This window comes from Pyrgilauda ruficollis, unplaced genomic scaffold, assembly GCF_017590135.1.
Source record: "Pyrgilauda ruficollis isolate IOZ18807 unplaced genomic scaffold, ASM1759013v1 scaffold122, whole genome shotgun sequence".
NCBI lineage: Eukaryota > Metazoa > Chordata > Aves > Passeriformes > Passeridae > Pyrgilauda > Pyrgilauda ruficollis.
Window position 1 is genome coordinate 1,275,840 of NW_024510544.1, and position 17,569 is coordinate 1,293,408.

General features: G+C 44.7%; 1 protein-coding gene across 1 annotated transcript; it reads left to right on the plus strand.

The window, feature by feature from the left end:
* Window positions 1–1,128: 1,128 nt before the first annotated feature.
* IL21R (interleukin 21 receptor) lies at window positions 1,129–16,819 on the plus strand. The gene is made up of 9 exons (XM_041490391.1): window positions 1,129–1,252; window positions 5,532–5,606; window positions 8,700–8,805; window positions 9,461–9,657; window positions 11,305–11,456; window positions 11,862–12,039; window positions 13,341–13,437; window positions 14,263–14,344; window positions 14,855–16,819. The coding sequence occupies exons 1-9, from the start codon at window positions 1,234–1,236 to the stop codon at window positions 15,767–15,769; spliced, it is 1,821 nt and encodes a 606-aa protein (XP_041346325.1). The 5' UTR covers window positions 1,129–1,233; the 3' UTR covers window positions 15,770–16,819.
* The last annotated feature ends 750 nt before the right edge of the window (window positions 16,820–17,569 follow it).

The window sequence follows — 17,569 nt, forward strand, 5'->3', positions numbered from 1 at the left end:
GCCCTTCACACTTGCTTCTTGGTGAATATTACTACTGCAGGCTAGGCTGAAATTACACTTTTTATGAGTTAAATTTGAGGAACAGGCCTTTTGGTGCAATATGTTTAAATTTATAAAGCCATTTGTCTTACAGTGCTACCAGTGTTCCTGTTTTTAAAATTAGCTCTGTAATATCAAATGCATATTATTGCATGGTTTGGAGAGGCTGCTCCAAACACAATGAGGAGTAGCTTCTGGATTATGTGACCTTCTCCATGCATGCTCTAAGAGTGTACGACCAGCTCAGTTACCAGCAACTACCTGGTAAGCATGGTCAAGAGCCACCTGCCCTGGCCTGAACATTCCAAAACACCTGTTTTTCAAAGAGTGAGTCAGAGGTTAACATGGAGCTCCCTCATCCTGCACCCTGCTGCTTTGTGCCAGCTTCACTGGTGCAGTCTTCTTGGGTTATTACAGCTCCTTGTTCTTGCTCCTAGCTCCTCCTGCCTCCACGCTGTGTTGTGTGTGCCAAATCCCTCCACAGTGCTGCTCATTTCCCTCTTGTCCAAGGACACAGTGAGTGCACATGGGTTCCTTGAAGCCCCTTTAAAGGCATGATTGAGGGAGTTGATGGACCCTCCCTCAGTGTCAACCTTGCAATCTGGAGACCCGGCCCAGACAAAGTCACAGGCCCTTGCCTGTGTAGGAGCCAGGTGACCTCCCTGCCTGTGATCTAAGGACTGGTGCTCTTCCCTGATCCTGGGACCATTTTGGGAACAGATGGAAGTTGAACACCGTGGTGTTTGACTGTCTCCAATGTGGCACAAGCTGCACTACGTAGTATGGATTAGCCCTTTAATACCTTGACACTGATGCCTCCTCACTGCACAAATCTAAGCCCCACTATGACCTTTTAGATATGAGGCTTGTGAGTTTTTGTCAGTTCTCCCACCCTTTTCTCACGTAAGAAAGCAGAGCAGTACAGTAATAAATGTTGTGTGGGTGTTTGGACCTGAATTCATCCCCTCCTCTCACCACATCCTTCTGTTGGCACAGTAATACTGATACAGTGGTGACGTCAATCTCCACTTATCGCTGTGCATTCCAATACACCACGGCCCTTGGCTGAGCACAAGTAGGCTTTGCTCTTACTCAGTGCTGACGAGACCCACCTGCTCCTCAGCTCCCCAGGTGGGGTCTGCAATTGCAGTAATGATTTAGCCAGGCTGGTCATGGAAGTGTTGGAGGGCTGAAATGCACAGATACAGGGCAGGTAATATCCATGTTTCCACCAATTTTCCCTGCTGCCAGTTTGTTCCTGCTTGATGTTGCAACTTCACTGTAAATCTTTCTTATAGCTGATGTGGCCCTTGTGCCCCAGCTGTCATTGCTCTTAGCCTCTGGACAGTCAGAGCACCCCTTTGTCTCCCTGTTGCTTCAGCTTTCTGATCAGATGGCAGTGTGCATTGATAATGATTTTTTCTCAAGAAGAAAGCTTATTTGGGCATATAATTGGTGGACTGTATCTTCCACTCTTTTTTTGCTTGGGTGCAAAAAATTCATTTTCTCATGCTTGGAAATATTTTTTCTCTTTTTTTTTTTAACTTAAACTGAGCTCTTAGTTAGTTTTGATTTGGAATTTGGTGGGGTTTTTTTTTGTTTGTTTTGTTTTGTTTTTTGGGGATGTTTTTTCTGGTGTGTTTTTTTTGGTTTTTTTTTTTCTTTTGTTTCTTTTGTTTTTGGTTGGGGTTTTTTTGTGTGTGTGTTTTGTTTTGGGGTTTTGGGTTTTTTTTTTTTTTTTTTTGTTTTGTTTTTTTGTTTTTGTTTATTTCCTGAAAACAGTTCAAACTGTGATCTTAGACTGCATCAATGTTTGGTAACTTATAGCATCATATTTCCAGATCCTTAACAAAAATAATCTTCATAAAGGTCTGTCTGTATTGGTCCTATTTCCTATTCTCTGGTATATTAAAAACTTGTAGCATCATGTACATGTGTATATTATGAATGGCTACTCAGCTTTATTGCTGTGATCTCATAGGATATTACAGAGTTTGCAGATGTAGTACTTGGCAGCTGTACAATGCTTGACATTTTATAACAAGTGTCTGTGTTGCAAGGATGCGTGAAGCTGATTCTGAGTTCCCATTTCACAGACCAAGAAAATGAAATGAGGCAGTAGGAAGGACTTTTCTAATGCCAGACTGGGAATAAGTCCCTGCCTCTGCTCATTGCCCACTGCCATTCTTTCCTCCAGGTTAACAATCACACGCTGACAGATAGAAGCAGATGGGAAGGGTGTAACAAATGGAGGGATGCAGGAAAGGTGGGGTCCCAATAATAGCCTGGGATTGAAGCTTGCAGGGGGCCTGACTGGAGCATGCTTCAGAATTAGGGCTCCATCATCTCCATTGAAGTCATGAGGGCTTTGGCATCAAACACCACGAAGATGCTGCTGCAGAGCTGCAGCTTTCCAGCTCTTCTGCACATGTCTTGTCTGTCCATGTCTTGTCATAACAATCTGGAGCACAGCCAGAAGGTCAGACAGTTTCAGCCGTACTGAAACTGTCTGTGGTGCTCTTAGAGGCCACAGTCCTTTTCTACCACAGTGAGGTAGGGAAATAGAAGGAGATAAATGTTGGACTAATCTATGGGCACTGGCAAGGGTAGGAGATGGGACAGTGGCATCCCAACTGAGGAAGTATTGTCTCTTTGTTTCAGCTATTTTAGCAGATCCTACTGATTTTCTTATTTTTGCTACTGTGCTGCTCTTCATGAATCTTCCTTCTAGACTACAAGGCTGTATGCTAACCTCTCCCCACTGTGTAATGGCAGTCCCTGATAACTCTGTAAGACATCTACCCAATGAGCTACTTGGGCTCCTTGTTTTGACTTTTTCAAGTTCAGTCCTGCCTGTCCCTTCTGGTTGAAGGTACCATTCTATGAGCAGAGAAAGAAAAGTAGCCCTTGAAAGAAACCACAGTCCAATAGGTAAAAGCAGCAAAGACTTTCTTGCATTGGTCTGTTCATTTAGTCAGGAATAAGCATAAAATCAGGGAGTTATTGCAATATTGTGAATACAAAGTGTCAAAGGCCCTGCCAGTTGGATTCTGAAATAGGTGGTGGGTCTGCAGGCCTCTCTGAGGGCCCAGCTTTTCCCTTTCCCTTTCCCTTTCTTTTCTCTTTCCTTTTTCTTTCACAAGCTGCCTTCCTTTGTTTTCCATGGTTGCCAAGAGTGTGGAGCGTGACAGTCACAACACTGAGTGATGCTGGGATGGGCTCATGGTGCAGCCAGTCTCAGCATGAAGTCAACTGAGCAGGTTTCAGATAGGATAACAGCAGGCCTTCCTCAGAGGAATGAGGATTTGCAGAAGAGCCATTGAAGATGTCTAACTTCACAAGGTGGAGTTAGACAGTGGACTGTATCTCAGTGACTAGGGACTGCACCACCAGAAGTAGTGGTAATGACAAAAGTTATTATGCAGAGAAAACTTGGAGAGCTTGGACCAGAGCGGTCAAGAAAAGGTGTTTACTCAAGGCAATGTGTGATGCAGAAAGAATGGCTGGAGTATGAAGGTAGAGAGTTTGCCCTGCCACTGGCAACAGGTGAGGGAGGATGGCAGGGTGCCTGGGGCTCCTTGCTGAGCTGGAACTCATGGGCAGGGTTTGTTTGACAGGAAAGAAGGGGCAGTAGCTGCATCGTTGCTCCCACAGCAGGGTGTGACGCAGTGCGTCTGTGGCACCTCCAGAGCGAGTCTTGCTAGTCTCACCTGGGCATTGACACCCTGAGAGCAAGTCTGTGTGCTCACATGAGGCTGCAGGGGCTTTCTGGTGGCTGCTAAATTTGTTTTGTTTTCATTATTTGAGTAAACCTGGGAAATTTTTAAACTCCACAAATGTTCCCCAAGTCTTAAAGGCTTCATGGGTTTCTCTCTGCTGGGTGATTGCTTGGGTATTTGTTGCTTGTGGTGGATGCTGCATAGGCACCCCAGAACCTGGATACCTTGAACCCCCCATATGAATACAGGCTGAGGGACAAACAGATTGAGACCAGCTCTGCTGACAAGGACCTTGGGGCAGTGGTGAAATAAAAGCTGGCCATAAGCAGGCCATATGTGCTGGTAGCCCAGAAACTCCTGTCTTGGGGTTCTTCCCCAGCAGTGTGGGCAACTGATAGAGGGAGGAGATTTTTCCTCTCTATTCTGCTCTCTTGAGACCCTACCTGGTGTTCTGCCTTCAGGTCTGGGACCCCCAATGTGACAAGGATGTGGAACTGCTGTGTTGAGTCCAGGGGAGGCCATAGAAATGCTTCAAGGGCTGCAGCACGTCTGCTATGTATGACAGGCTGAGAGAGTTGGGCTTGTTCAGCCTGGGGAAGAGCAGGCTTTGAGGAGACCTTACTACAACCAGTAAGAAAGATAAGGACAGACTTTTTAGCAGAGTCTGTTGCAACAGGACAAGGGATGATATTTTTTAAATCAAAAGGGTAGATCAGACTATGTGGCATGGCATATGGGCCCTTCCTGCTGCCTGTGCATCCTTGCGACTTGCTTTCAATGAAACTGTGTCGCCAAAATAATACACATTGCTTCTCCAAAGTCTTGTCCCATTTAGGAACAGCTTGAGAAAACAGTGCTGAAGTGTGTACAGGTATCAACAGCCAATACTCTGCAGAGAGCACATTTTGAGTCTTTCTATGCACATCCATGTATTTCTATAAACATTTAAATGTTGTGAAAACACAGCCTTAAATACATTATATGACTTGAGGGCTTTGTCTTGGAGCAGGGGCTGTGGGTTGAACAGTCATTTCTATGTGATGCTATTTCCTCTGTTTTTAACATCCTGCTGTCATCTTCTCTGAAGATTTTGTTGTAGGTTCTCTTCACCATACCATCAGGGCAGCCTTTCCCTGCAGTCAGTACTGTACATTGTTCTCTTGGATGCTATATGCGAGGCTGTTTTTTTTTTTTTTTTCTTCTTTTTTTTTTTCCTCTGGTCTGTCTTTCTGGAGTTCCTTAACTAGATATTTCATGCTTATTTAACTATAGGTAGGCCAAATCAATGAGTTCTCACCAGCTTTCCTCACACAGACCCACAATGATATTCAGACTCCATTTGGCCAATGCACTGCGTAGCTGTTTAATCTGCAGCAGTGTCACTTCTAGTGGCAGGCCATTCCTAGTTGCAAGATACTAATGAAGAAAAAATGGGTTAGCCATTAACCCAAGAGTCTTTCTTGTTGCCTAGATAGCCTGAGCTGCAGTCACTTTGCTGCTTTCTCTGTGCATGTCCTAGCAAAGAGCAAAGATTTCACTGACCTTGCTTATGGCAAGTTGGCAGGCTGTTGGTCATACCCCCCTTAGCACATGGAATGGAGCAGGAGAGCTGAAATTAATTGTCTAAATAAGGCACTCTACTTTTAGATGTTTAAAAGAAAGCAAGATTAATTCCACCTCAACCTTAATCAAGTAAATGTCTGAGCAGAGCTCTAAATTGGTCGTGGGAATCTTGTGTGTGGTTGTTTTGTTTTGTTTTTTTTTCTTCCCCAGGACATCCAGTGAGAACTACCATGAAGAACAAACTGTGGCTCCAGAATATTTTCTTCTGCCTTTTATTCCAGTACAGTAAGTCCTCAGCTATTTCTTTCAGGTTGTACAACCACAGGATTTATCTTAGTGGCCATATTTACCAGCGCTGATGAGATGTGCATGGCACAAGGTTGCCATGGGACAGCAAGCACAAGATGAGGTCCCAGGGGAGAGTTCCATGCCGTAGTGAGTGGAGGACAGGCACAGGAAGGAGCACAGCTGGGCCGAGTTCAGCCAGGCTGTACACGGCTCTGGGAGCAGCACCAGTGGAGAGCCTGCAGAGGCAGCGCCTGCCTTGCGCTGAAATGTCTCCTAGTGACATTAAAGTAGGATTTCCCCCACCAAAAATACCCTTTGCTATAGAAAAGGTTCTGGTGGCCAGGACCAGGATATCCCAGGGTTGCTGTTGGCTGGTCAGCCAGGGTCAGTGTAGTGAACCTCTCCTAGTCTGAGTCCCTTTGCTTAGGACTGGACTGTGCGTACAGTCACACCCCCAGCCCCTCAGCCCACTCTTTTTTCTGGCTCCTACCCACACTGCAAACTCCAGCTGACTCATAGCTGACTTTCTGAACAGATCAGCCAGACAGAAAAAGGCAGTGACAACCACATCTGCAGGGAACCATGCAAGTTTAGTGTCTTACTTGCTGCTTGTAGGCAGAGCATTGGACCTGCCCCAGACCTAAATAAGGAGACAAGATGCATTCAGAATTATATATTTCTGTCATAGGGGACCACTGTGATGTCTGGTCCGAATTTTGTGTGATGCAAGCCAGGGAATTACCATGTACTAATTTCAGTTTGGATCAATCTAGATCCTACTGTTAAAAGTATTCAAGTTTTGTTTCTGAAGCTGCCAAGGAGAGACATTTCATCCTAGATCTAACTAATTGGTTTTAGGACACTTAATTATTCCTTTGCCAGCAAAAAGCTGTCCTCTTAATTTTGTTAACAGATTCTTGCCCAAAGATACCCTTGCAGATTACCAGCTACCTAGGAATAGTAGCCTGTCTACCTAGGAATAGTAATCTGTTTGACTAATTATCACAATAGCGTAGAAGAACACTAATTACTGATGCTTAATAGCCTATTAATACTTGCTGCCCTTTCTAAAGGAATGCAAGAGATTCCTAACCCAATTTTTTTCTAGGAGAATAAAGTTAGGCTAAAAGAGAAAAAGTATGTTGCTCAGGATTCTGAACTAAGCAGTGCTTGGTCCAGGACCCTCAGAAGAGTCTACTGAGGGTTCAAAATAAAACGTGAGAACTTAATGAAAATTTTAGAAAGAATTCTGAAGTTGATGTGAATTTAAAAAGTCAAAATAAAAGTTTAAAAGAATCATATGTTCATCTTTTGGACCAATCTGTTCCAAACATGCCCAAATTTATTCTGCCACCATCCTAAACCTTTGGGTTAAGGAGGATTTTGTATGCAAATCTGAGTGCTGCCCCGAGCTCGTGTAGGGAGAGTACTGTGTGCTCTGACATGTGAGGACTAGGAAGTAAATGTTGTGATGGGTGACTTCAGCAGGGAAAAGTTGGACTTTGTTTTCCTCTGGACTTACCCCACCCTCGAAGGAGGCTGCACCCTTCGCTGGACACGCCTGCTGCTTGTTGTGACTGTAAATGCAGACAGCTTGTTTGTGTGGATGGCCATTTAATCTGAAGGGAGGAACAGATGTTTCTGGTCCATCACTGCACACACTGTCTGCATTCCTTGGTGGTTCTCTGCATACAGCTTCAGCTCTAAGATTGGGCACTGGGGTTGTCGAACATATCACATTAGCAAACAACACTCTGGACTTGCATGTTGCAACAGGGGAGGAGGAAGCAGGGAGTGCAGCTTCTCTAACCAAGAAAGCAGCAGAAGAACAAAGGGAAGTGAGCTTGCAGCGTGGTTAGCATCAAAGGGTTTGGTTGCCTGATGGCTGCAGAGTAGTGTGTTCTCAGGAGGCTGGCAGCAGCCTTCACCGTAGGGGAGGACACATGCTTAAATTAAGCATGGATGTAACTATCTTGAGTCTTTTCCTAGATGATGACCATTTTATTCCCATTGAAATTGGTAATAGTTTACGTGTCAGAAATGAATGTCACTGCAGTAGGCATGGTTTGAACCAGCACGGCATGCTGCATCACCTGCAGGCCTTTCCTCATTCAGCCTTTCCTAGTGTAATGGTGGTGGTTCTTGTCAGCCCAGGGAGCTGTCAGGAGGGGACTTGTCAATGCAAACATTTCTCACTGTGCTACTATCTTACCTGCCTTGAAATGCAGGGAGATAATTGTGTTATGTACAGAACAATTGTACTTCTATAAAGTACGTACTGGATACTGCTCTGTGAGCTAAGCTCCTGCAGAACAAGTAGAAGAGTATAAATGCTGCTTTGTGACCACTTTCAAAATATTACTTGATTTTCTTAATACCAGTATAAGTTCTACAACTGCATTTCAAGTTCTCTTGAGAAGGCTGTAATTAATAAATTGTGCTTATCAGAATGTTTTATAGAAATTATAGTAACTACAAAAAACTGCAGTATTTTTTATTCCCAAATTTCATTAAAAACATACTTCAAGGCTCTAGAGCTGAACATAAAAAGTGTTGATACTGTGGATATCAAGCTTTAGAAAACAGAAAAGAGAATGGCAAAGAAAAAATTACTAAAATAGCACTTGAAAAAATGTGTAAAGTGCTATGTAGATGTACAATGAAAACTAGACTAGCAATGGACAGTACCCAATTTAGAAAGTGGTATCATGAAAATGCTTGAATACAAAATGCTACTGTTTCTCACTGGGTTTCAGGCCTCTTCTGTGTGCCATATAAGCTAAAATTCTTGCAGAAATATGTGACTGTGCTGTAGTGATTATGTGAGAGTCACAATTTAGGCATGTCCTGATTTTGGCTGCCACAGCATTTTTAATAGGTTTTTGTTTGACACTTATCTTGCTGTCAGTGACTTGTCACCCTGTTGAGTTGGAACACATCTTATGCCACAGAACTGGAGACTTTCAGTGGGAGGGAGGACGGTTGTCAGAGACTGGTCTGTTCCCTTCAGATTTAGTGGGAACCCTGAGGAGTGCATATGTTGATTTGTCACAGAAGTTGATATTGTGTTTTCTCTTTCCAAACCTACAGCTATGTGTTGGGAAAACCTCACTTGTTTCGTGGACTATGTAGAGACCCTGTCCTGTATCCTGCGAGATGAGCTGGGTGCCGGTTCGTACGATGTCACTGCTACATGGTATGTCTTGGTGGGATGAGCACAGTCCAGTTAGCAGGAGCTTCTGCATGGCCATAGCACAGTGGTGACCTTCTGTCCTCTTTGCTAGGTAGAAATCCTGGTTTTGCTCCTGTGCTGGTTTTTTACTTGGTATTTTGCACTCCAGTTACAAACTGGAGTTTGAGACTTCCCTAGCAAAGGACCCCTGGCTCCTGTCTCCGCTGCCTGTGCTTCTTGCTGCCAACTGCTATGCTGACTCCAGCTTCCTTGGCATTGCCTTCTCTGCTGCCATGGGAATACCTTGCCCTTTGCTGCTGTTAGAAGTGAAATTTCACCCCTGTGCATTGGTGGGGCTCATGTAGATTGTCCGGTCTGCTGCTGTTCTGCCCCAGTAAGGAAGTGGATGTAGTCTTGAGCAGTGTAGGCCTGAGGAGCACCTTTCCTTTCCAGAAACACTTTCCTATTTCTCTCAAAGATGCTAAGCTGAGCAAGTAGAAGGGAAAAAATATCTGTTGAAGTTCAAAGATAATTTTTTATTTGAACATGTTGATTTTTCATTTCAATAATAATATAATAATTTCATTTAAATAATTTCCTGGTGCCTGGTGGTTCAGCAACAAATTAATCCAACTACAGCATGTGATGTATGCAGACTTCTTTGTTTTGTCTTTTTTAGGGTTCCTGGGGAAGATCCAGAAAATACTGTGGCTACCTGCAGTCTCATGCAATTGTCAAGAAACACCAGTCACACACAGTACATGTGCACTGTGGATATGACTGAACTCCTGGCAGATACCAAAGTCCAGGTGGATGTTACAGAGGTAGCTGATAGGCAGCACGTGCTTTCCAAAGACTTTTTTTTGTCAGAAAACAGTAAGTACAAAAGTGGTGAATTCCATAAATACGGGTTGACTTTATGTGCTAGGATAGTCTGGACAAGGAGTGAGAGTGGCAGCAAGCAGTGTGGGGCTACATTTACTGTACACTCATCTACATAAAGCACTGTGCTCTTATTATTGCTATTATGCTTGAGGCTGAGCTTCAAACTGGCTTGGTCCATGCTTTTTGTGTGGAAATTCCTTTTCCCCATGAAGCAGTAGGTGATAAATATCCACCTTAGACCAGTCTCATACCTAGGCTATGCAAGAGCTTGTTCTTGGCTGGATTCTAAAGGGCAGGAGGAATTACTTTATAACAAAAGTCACAAATCACAGAAACCTTAAAATGGTTTGGGTTGGAAGGGACCTTAAAAATCCTTCAGCTCAACTCCCTGCCATGGGCAGAGACACCTCCCACTAGCCCAGGTTGCTCCAAGCCCCATCCAACCTAGTCTTGGACACTTCCAGGGATGGAGCAGCCACAGTTTTCTGAGCAACCTCTGCTAGCTTCTCACCACCCTCACAGACAAGAATATCTCCCTGGTATCCCATCTAACCCTGTTCTCTGTCAGTATGAAGCCATTCCCCCTTGTCCTATCACTACATGCCCTTGTCAAAAGTCTTTCTCCGGCTCTCTTGTAATATCCAAGGAGCTGGAGGCTCCCAAAAGGCTTTTGCAGTGAGCACCTGAACCAACACGACATTATTTTGGGTGGCACAAGGTGTCCCAGATGTACTGGATGTGGCAGTTTCCCTTTCTGGGGCAATTCCTAATAATTTCTCCTGCATGACACAAAGACTGAATGCAATCCTGTAGCTGACTTGGTGGAATGCTGGTATGTTCTGGGCTGTGTATCAAACTGTGAAAAAAAAGGAGTGGTTAGCCAGGCAGATGGGTACCACGCAGACGTAGGAAAAGGATTTTTCTATTTGGCTTCTTCTGAAACTTTACTTGACAAGTGCCATCTTTTTGACAAATGCCTTAACATTTCAGGAAGCCTCCTTGCTCCCACGGACAGACTAGAGATTGGGTAGTGGTGCTTTGCATATCTTCTAGAGGCCCTCATTCAAAGGCATCACAGCTCAGTGATGGGCCCTGCAGACTGCTGGAGTTTTGTATTACTGCTTTTCAATGTATGCACACTCCCTGCAGGAATACAAAAGCATGCTTTTTGAGCAGATGGGACTTGGAATTGCAGTGGGTTTATGCAGTGTCCCCTAGCCTCAGCTTTTCCTCATGACTCTGTTACATTGAGGGGTATTTCCCCAATCTTGTGAGTGATCATGACTACACAGAGTTTTTTATGTCATGAGAAGAACAAGGTGCTCTACATTTCACATAATCTCCTGGGAATTTATTATCTCTGTATACTATCTTTCCTTCTCCATAGGCAATGAGGAGGTTCAGAGACAAGCAGAAAATATATTCAGAGAAATGTGGTCCTGACTTCATTATATTCCTCACATGTGGGGTTCTGTGCATGGCTGAGGACAGGAATGCTGTGGATGTTCTCTAGTGGAGGAAGGCCCACCACTGCCAGGGCAGCTTTTTTCCCTACTCACTCTGCATTGCTGATACCATGTTGGGCCATCTCCTAACTGTAGTAATCTTAATGAAAGGTAACACCATCCTGTCTTTCAGTAAAACCACAGCCTCCATTCAACCTGACCGCTTTGTTCTCAGAAGGTTACAATATTTCTTGGGAAACCATCTACCATAACTCTTCCTTCTACTTTTTGAATGGGGAGCTGGAATATCAGCTGCGTTACAAAAGAATAACTGACACCTGGGAGGTAAGTGAGATGCCAGTTTACCATCAAGTGGGGTGTACCAGAAAAGAGGAGGCCATCACAACTAGGACAGTAGCACTGGTGGGAAAGAAGGGTTTTCATGGTTTAGAAAAAATGTCTCTCTGCTTGACTGGACTGAAAAAAGGCAAACCCAAAAATTAATTGAGAAGCAGAAGCTGTGTGAGAAGTATTAGATCCTGTGACGAAGGCTGATAATTCATTTGATTCTCATGCTGTCCTGCCTGGCAGGCTCCCCTAGGACTGCATGCAGCTGCTGACCGGTCAGAGCACGGCCTTGCAGAAACAACATGAAAGCAGAAGTGGTCACTTTGCAGGCATCCTCACTGTGCAGCAGTGTAAGCAAAGTAAGAGCAGTCACTCTAGTGTTTGGTATTTAATAATTTACAGACTCAGAAGACCAAAGCTGTTCATGAAGATAAACGGACATTGGTGATCCTGCCATGGGAGCTACAGGCGAACACTGAGTACGAGTTCCAAGTGAGAGCTAGACCCCGGGAGGACAGTGACTATGGTGGTTTTTGGAGTGAATGGAGTTCTCCGCTGTCACTGAAAACCAGCCCTGCCGGTACATGCTGCCATATCTCTTTGCCGTTTCAATTAGTCCAGTGTCAGGGAATGCTTTCAGAAATTTAATAAAATATAATTAATTAGAACAAATTTTAAACAGTCCAGTGAAGACAGGTATGGTTAATTTCCTTACTGGTTATGTGAACCCCAAGCCTGGGCTGTCGGTATTGATGTTCTCACTGTGTGGCAAAAGAAGAGTGTTTGGTGGAGTTGGCTGTACATTTGGATGCCACTTGCAGAAGTGCAGCCTCTAGCTTCCTTTTCAGTCAAATGTCCAGGGTCCTGTTTGCAGCTTTCAGAAATGGGGGAGATCTCCTCTACTGGGTCTTAGTGTTGTCTTCAGCTGAGAGGAGGGGCATCGTGCTCTCAAAACTGAGTTCTGTGTCTGGACTGGGATGTTGGGTCATGCTGGGCATGGATGTTTTGTTTGGTAGCCACCACTCTGCAATACTCTGCAGGGAGCTCACAGTATACAGAAGTACACTGATGCATGTCATGGTGGAACAGAGGCTGTGAAAATAAGGAGTCTTTGCTCCAATAGAGTAGGTGCAAAATTACTGTGGTCAATGCCAGCAGTATGTGGTGAGCTTCCCTGCTCTCACTGCTCTGCAGCTCACGCTGAACTATTACAGGGTTTACCTGGTGCAGTGGCAGCATGACCAGGTCCATTTGCTAAGGGATATCTGAGTTCTGGATCTCAAAGGTGCTCCTTTTCATCACAGGTGGAGAGCAGCTACCAAACCGTCATCTAGTCAACACCTGTCTCTAATCAGCTGCACTCTTTCACTCCACAGATCATCTGTGGAGGTGTCCCTGACCAGGAGTCAGAACTCCAGGGGTCTTTGTGGCAAGGAGCTGTTCTGCCCTAACTATGTTGGCTGTCTATCTGTGGTGCAGCCAGGTCATAGGGCAGCTGATGTACTGCTCCTTTCATTGATGCAGTCATCTCTGAGCACCCTCAATCAAACCTGTCTGAAGTACTGATGCCCAGGTGACAGCCTCAATATCCCAATGAGAGAATCTGGGATATAAATTAATCATTTAGGTTGGAAAAGACCTCCAAGATCATCAGGTCCAACCTTTGACTGATGGTCAGTTAATCAACTAGACCATAGTACTAAGATGATGTCCAGTCTCTTGACTTCCAAGGATAGTGACTCCACCATCTCCTTGAGCAGTCCATTCCAATGCTTGACAACACTTTGCATTCCAAAAACCCTTTTCCCCCTCACCATCTCCTGTTTATTGATCAGGGTGTAAATGCAAGGTGAGCTTGAATGACCTTGTCTCTTTCTCCAGCAGTGACACAGACAGCAGGCATGGAATGGTTGTTGCTGTTTGGTATTGTCGTGGCAATCATGGCCTCAATCACAACATTTCTGGCCAAACAGCAGAGGTAAGAATGCTTCAGGAGGCAAAAGTTAATGCTTTTATTCTATCTTGTTAAAGATGGGGTGTTCACATGCAACCTTCCTTGAGTCTTGTATATCTATGAGTGGGCAGCTATGAGCCTGTGAGGGACAGCCAAGAATGGTCACTGGCTGATGTACTGCCCCGAGTGACCTGCTTTTCTTTGTGACTCTGTTGCCATTCAGCTGGCAGGGCCAAGGTGGTGGCACGTGGGGATGAAGCAAGGGCCATACAGCCTTCTGAGCTGTTCTCCTGGTCTTGTCTGTGCTCTGCAGTCGCCAGATAGAGCACAGTAGCCAGAGCAGTTGCCAGTTGCCCCTTTCCAAAGCTGACATAGGTCCCTCAGTGCTGGCTGGAGGCCTCTATTCCTCTCAGAGGCTTGTTATGCCCTTCAAGAGACACGGGGTGCTGACATGGAGGAGGGCTGGGCTGGTGCAACAATAGGGCTGGCACAGCCTAGGTCCACAGAAGAATTGCATAGGGAGGATTTCTGCCTGCAGACCACAAACCAGCTCAGCCTCGGTGAAAATGCATTTCTAGCATTTGGTGCTTTTCCAGGAAGGAAAAGACTGGAACCTCTTACCTTAGTGTGAATGTGTGTGTGCAAGTGCTGAGGTCTCACCTCTAGTGAGGTTCACAGGAAAGGCTATTAGATGGCTCTGGCAGCACAAGGCATCCTTGGAACCTCAGCTGCTTGCTAACTCACAAGGCTGGGCAAGTGATTCCAGTTGCTTGAAATGGATCTGGAGATACCTTGCTTTGCATTTGTAATGTGTGCTTAACCCCAAAGCCTTTTTCTTTTCTCTTCCAGCTTGTGGAAGAAGATGGCTTGCATCCCAGACCCTGCTCCCTTTTTCAAACCTCTTTACATGGCTCATAATGGAGATTTTAAGGTACAAATGGGCTGCACAAGTGAGTGGAGTACATGACAAACTAAAAGGCCATCATGCTATCCTGAGCAAGGGATTCTCGTTAGGGCAGTAGAAGGAGAAGTCCATCTCAAAGGAATGCCAAATGTCTCCAGATATAAGAACCAGAGCTTTCCAGTATCTGTTCAGTGCCATGAAAACCTTCATGTTATACTCTTTATTCTCTGTAAGTGCTGTCTCAATGTGTGAGCTGAGTTCATGTGATTTCTGAAGCCTGGGATCCTGATGGGAGTGTCAGAGAAAACTGCAAAGCCATGCAAAGCTCTAAGAGGAAATTATTTTCAATTACTTCAGTTAGTTCTCCTGCAGTTGCCCATGTCTCATAATAACAGCATCCTCCTGTTATGTTGGAGGAGTCAGGGATTTTAGAGTTTAATTTTTGCCTCCAAAAGTGTAAGAAATTTGGTTATTTCTGTGGAACCTCAAACCTTGTGATGCTAACCTCTCTCTCTCTCTGTGTTTCTTTTTCTGCAGAAGTGGGTTGGTGCATCCCATATGAAAATGACCTTTGATTTCTTTGAATGGGGAATAGTCCTTCCAGAAGTCCTAGAAGTTTATACCATGCATCCTTCCAAGAGCACCCCACAGGAAGAGCTGTGTGAGCTAAGAAAGAATCTGCCTTGCAAGCCCTGTGTGTCTTGCCTGGCTGCCCCAGGTCATGGTAGCCAGTCGCTGTGGTGTAGTGTGAACAGTAGTGGTGGGACTGAGGACCAGTCCTATGGGCACTTGTCAATTGATACAGTGACTGTGGCCGATGAATTTACATCTTGTGACTGCCAGTGCAGCTGTAACCATGTGTACAGGGAACATGACCATACCAACAAGGAAGATGGTAGTGCTGGAGAACCTGGTTACCCCAAGGTTAACCTTGATGAGGAAGACAGAAAAATATCCAGTGACTTGCATTTGGCTCATCTGAGTACACAGGACAAAATACTTGCTTCAGGCTGTGTGTCCACAGACCACTTGAGGAGCACAAGTGTCCCAGTCAACCAGCAAGGAGAAAGGGGAGTGGAAGGAGGGGTGGAGAGCATACTAGAAGCCCTTTGCTTGCAGCCTTATCAGTGGGATTTGGAAAATCCAGGTTCTCTACCTTCTCCTGATGGTGAAAGTGTTTCCTGCAGTGAAGGCTCCTATGACTTCTTCCCTCACAATACAAAGCCTGGTGACAATTATCCGTTGATCTGTGTAGATTTGGACACTATTGACAGTGGCTTTATGGACTCAGACTGTGGAAGTCCAGTTGACTCTGAATTTGGGCAAAACAGTCAGACCATTTGTGGGCCCATCCCTCTTGAGCAGGAGGGGCAAGACTTTACACGGAGCTACGTCAAGCAGTGGGTCTCCTGTCGCTCTGAGAGCCCTGTCAGTGGGACACAGACAAACTAGGGACTGGATGAATGTGGGGCCTTTTCCATAGTGCGCCAGGACCAAACTGCTGGCAAAATTCAGAAGAGAAACAAAGTTTACTTTGTGTAACCTCTCTTGCATAAACTGACACCTGTTAGGTCCACAGAAGTGTGCCTGTTTCTATTCCCACTTATCCTATTGATGTCTCAAATGTGTTGTGATTGATTGTTTCTGAGTTTTGTTGGGTTTTGGGTTTTTTTAGAATCATAGATCAACCCTCCTTTGATGGCAGAAAAATATCAGAAAAAAACAACTGTACCTTGAAAATTATCTTTGACTCATATAGATATGCGAAATTTTTTGCAGTAACCTTATAAAGAGTACAGAACTTTGAGTTATTTTCCCTGGTATTCTCACTTGAATTAAGAGTTTGGCTGCACGTGGAACCTTAGAATCATAACCCATGGCAAGCATGCTTGCTGCGTTAAAATTCCCCTACCTTTCCAAACAACATGTGATGTTACTTTTCCTTCTACTACCTTTGGCTCTTTAAAGTCAGCTGTAGTAGTCTGTTAATTACAGAGGGCTCCATACTGGTCCATGGGGATCAAAACTAATTCTTATTAAATTATTGCAGAAATGCGTGTACTAGAGACTAAGCACAACTCAGGTTTCAGAAAGACTTTCCAGGCAGAGTCTGCAAATGAAAAGACTTCAAAATATATATAATTCTAAACAAACTCTCACTGCTAGGCTTTTCTATTGAGTCAGATTCTCTCCCTGCACTTTTCAAGCATTTTAATTGAGCAGCTTTTAGAATTTTGCCAAAATTATCGAAACATTGTCCTATCTGGATATGCCTGCCACTTCTGCCTTGGACTTGCTCTGCTGCAGTTAACAGGTCAGTAGCATAAATTTTGAGCAATTTCTGCTAGCTAATAAAGCCAAATCTGAAGCTGCACTGTAACCCTGAATCTGTTTTTCTCTCTGACATCTCCATATCTCTGATTTATTCAGGATAATTGTCTTAAAAGGTCACTGAAAAGTAAAACTGAAATTGAATGTGAAGACCTTCATCTTACATAAGCATAGTGCTACTAACCCATAGACTGCTTGGCTCCAGAAGGTCATATTTTGAGAGAATCTTTGTGGTGAATGATGCATGTTTCCAGTGTAGTAATAATCTGTTGTTGCTGTGATACCAATAAACTCCCTTCCCTCACCCCCTTCTCTTACCTGAGACTATAGGCAACCTCACAGCTCCATAAACAGGAGCTTGCTGTGAGGGGGGAGCTCCCTCACAGCTCCTTCTCCTCTCTCCGTGAAAAGAGCGCTGTAGTAAAGAGAAGCTGATTTGTTCACAGGTGAGTGCTGGGACAGTACTGCATTGCATCCACATCCTCTGGTTTGATTGTTCACATCCACCATGGTATTTGCTATGTTGATTTTGGACCTACATGACTTAGTTTTGTCCATGTTGTTATTACTCCCCCTGTACATCCCTAGCTCAGTGGCTTCCTGGGTACTGCTCTAAGATATATTAGCTTCTTTGGTTTCTTCCCTCCTCATTTTCCATTTTTCTTGTCCTGTGCTGTGCTAAGTCATGGGAGGTGTTGTCTTCATGTGCTGATGCATGCTCCCTGCTGCTACTGGTCCCTCACATGTCCTCCACAAGGCAGCACAGAATCTCCCCAGCTCCTCTGCCCTGATGAGCTGACTGCCCCACACTGTCCTGTGAGGGCTGCTTGCATTGTGATCATGTTGATGAGAATGTGTACTGGACAGAAGCATTTCTGATGGTCTCAGCACAGTCTTCTGCAGCTTCATCTCACAGCTCTT

Excerpts from the sequence above, each read along its gene's own strand:
- IL21R (XM_041490391.1), top strand. Across the intron at positions 9,658-11,304 it reads CTTTTTTTTGTCAGAAAACA|TAAAACCACAGCCTCCATTC; the intron begins GTAAGTACAAAA and ends CCTGTCTTTCAG. Across the intron at positions 14,345-14,854 it reads CTCATAATGGAGATTTTAAG|AAGTGGGTTGGTGCATCCCA; the intron begins GTACAAATGGGC and ends CTTTTTCTGCAG.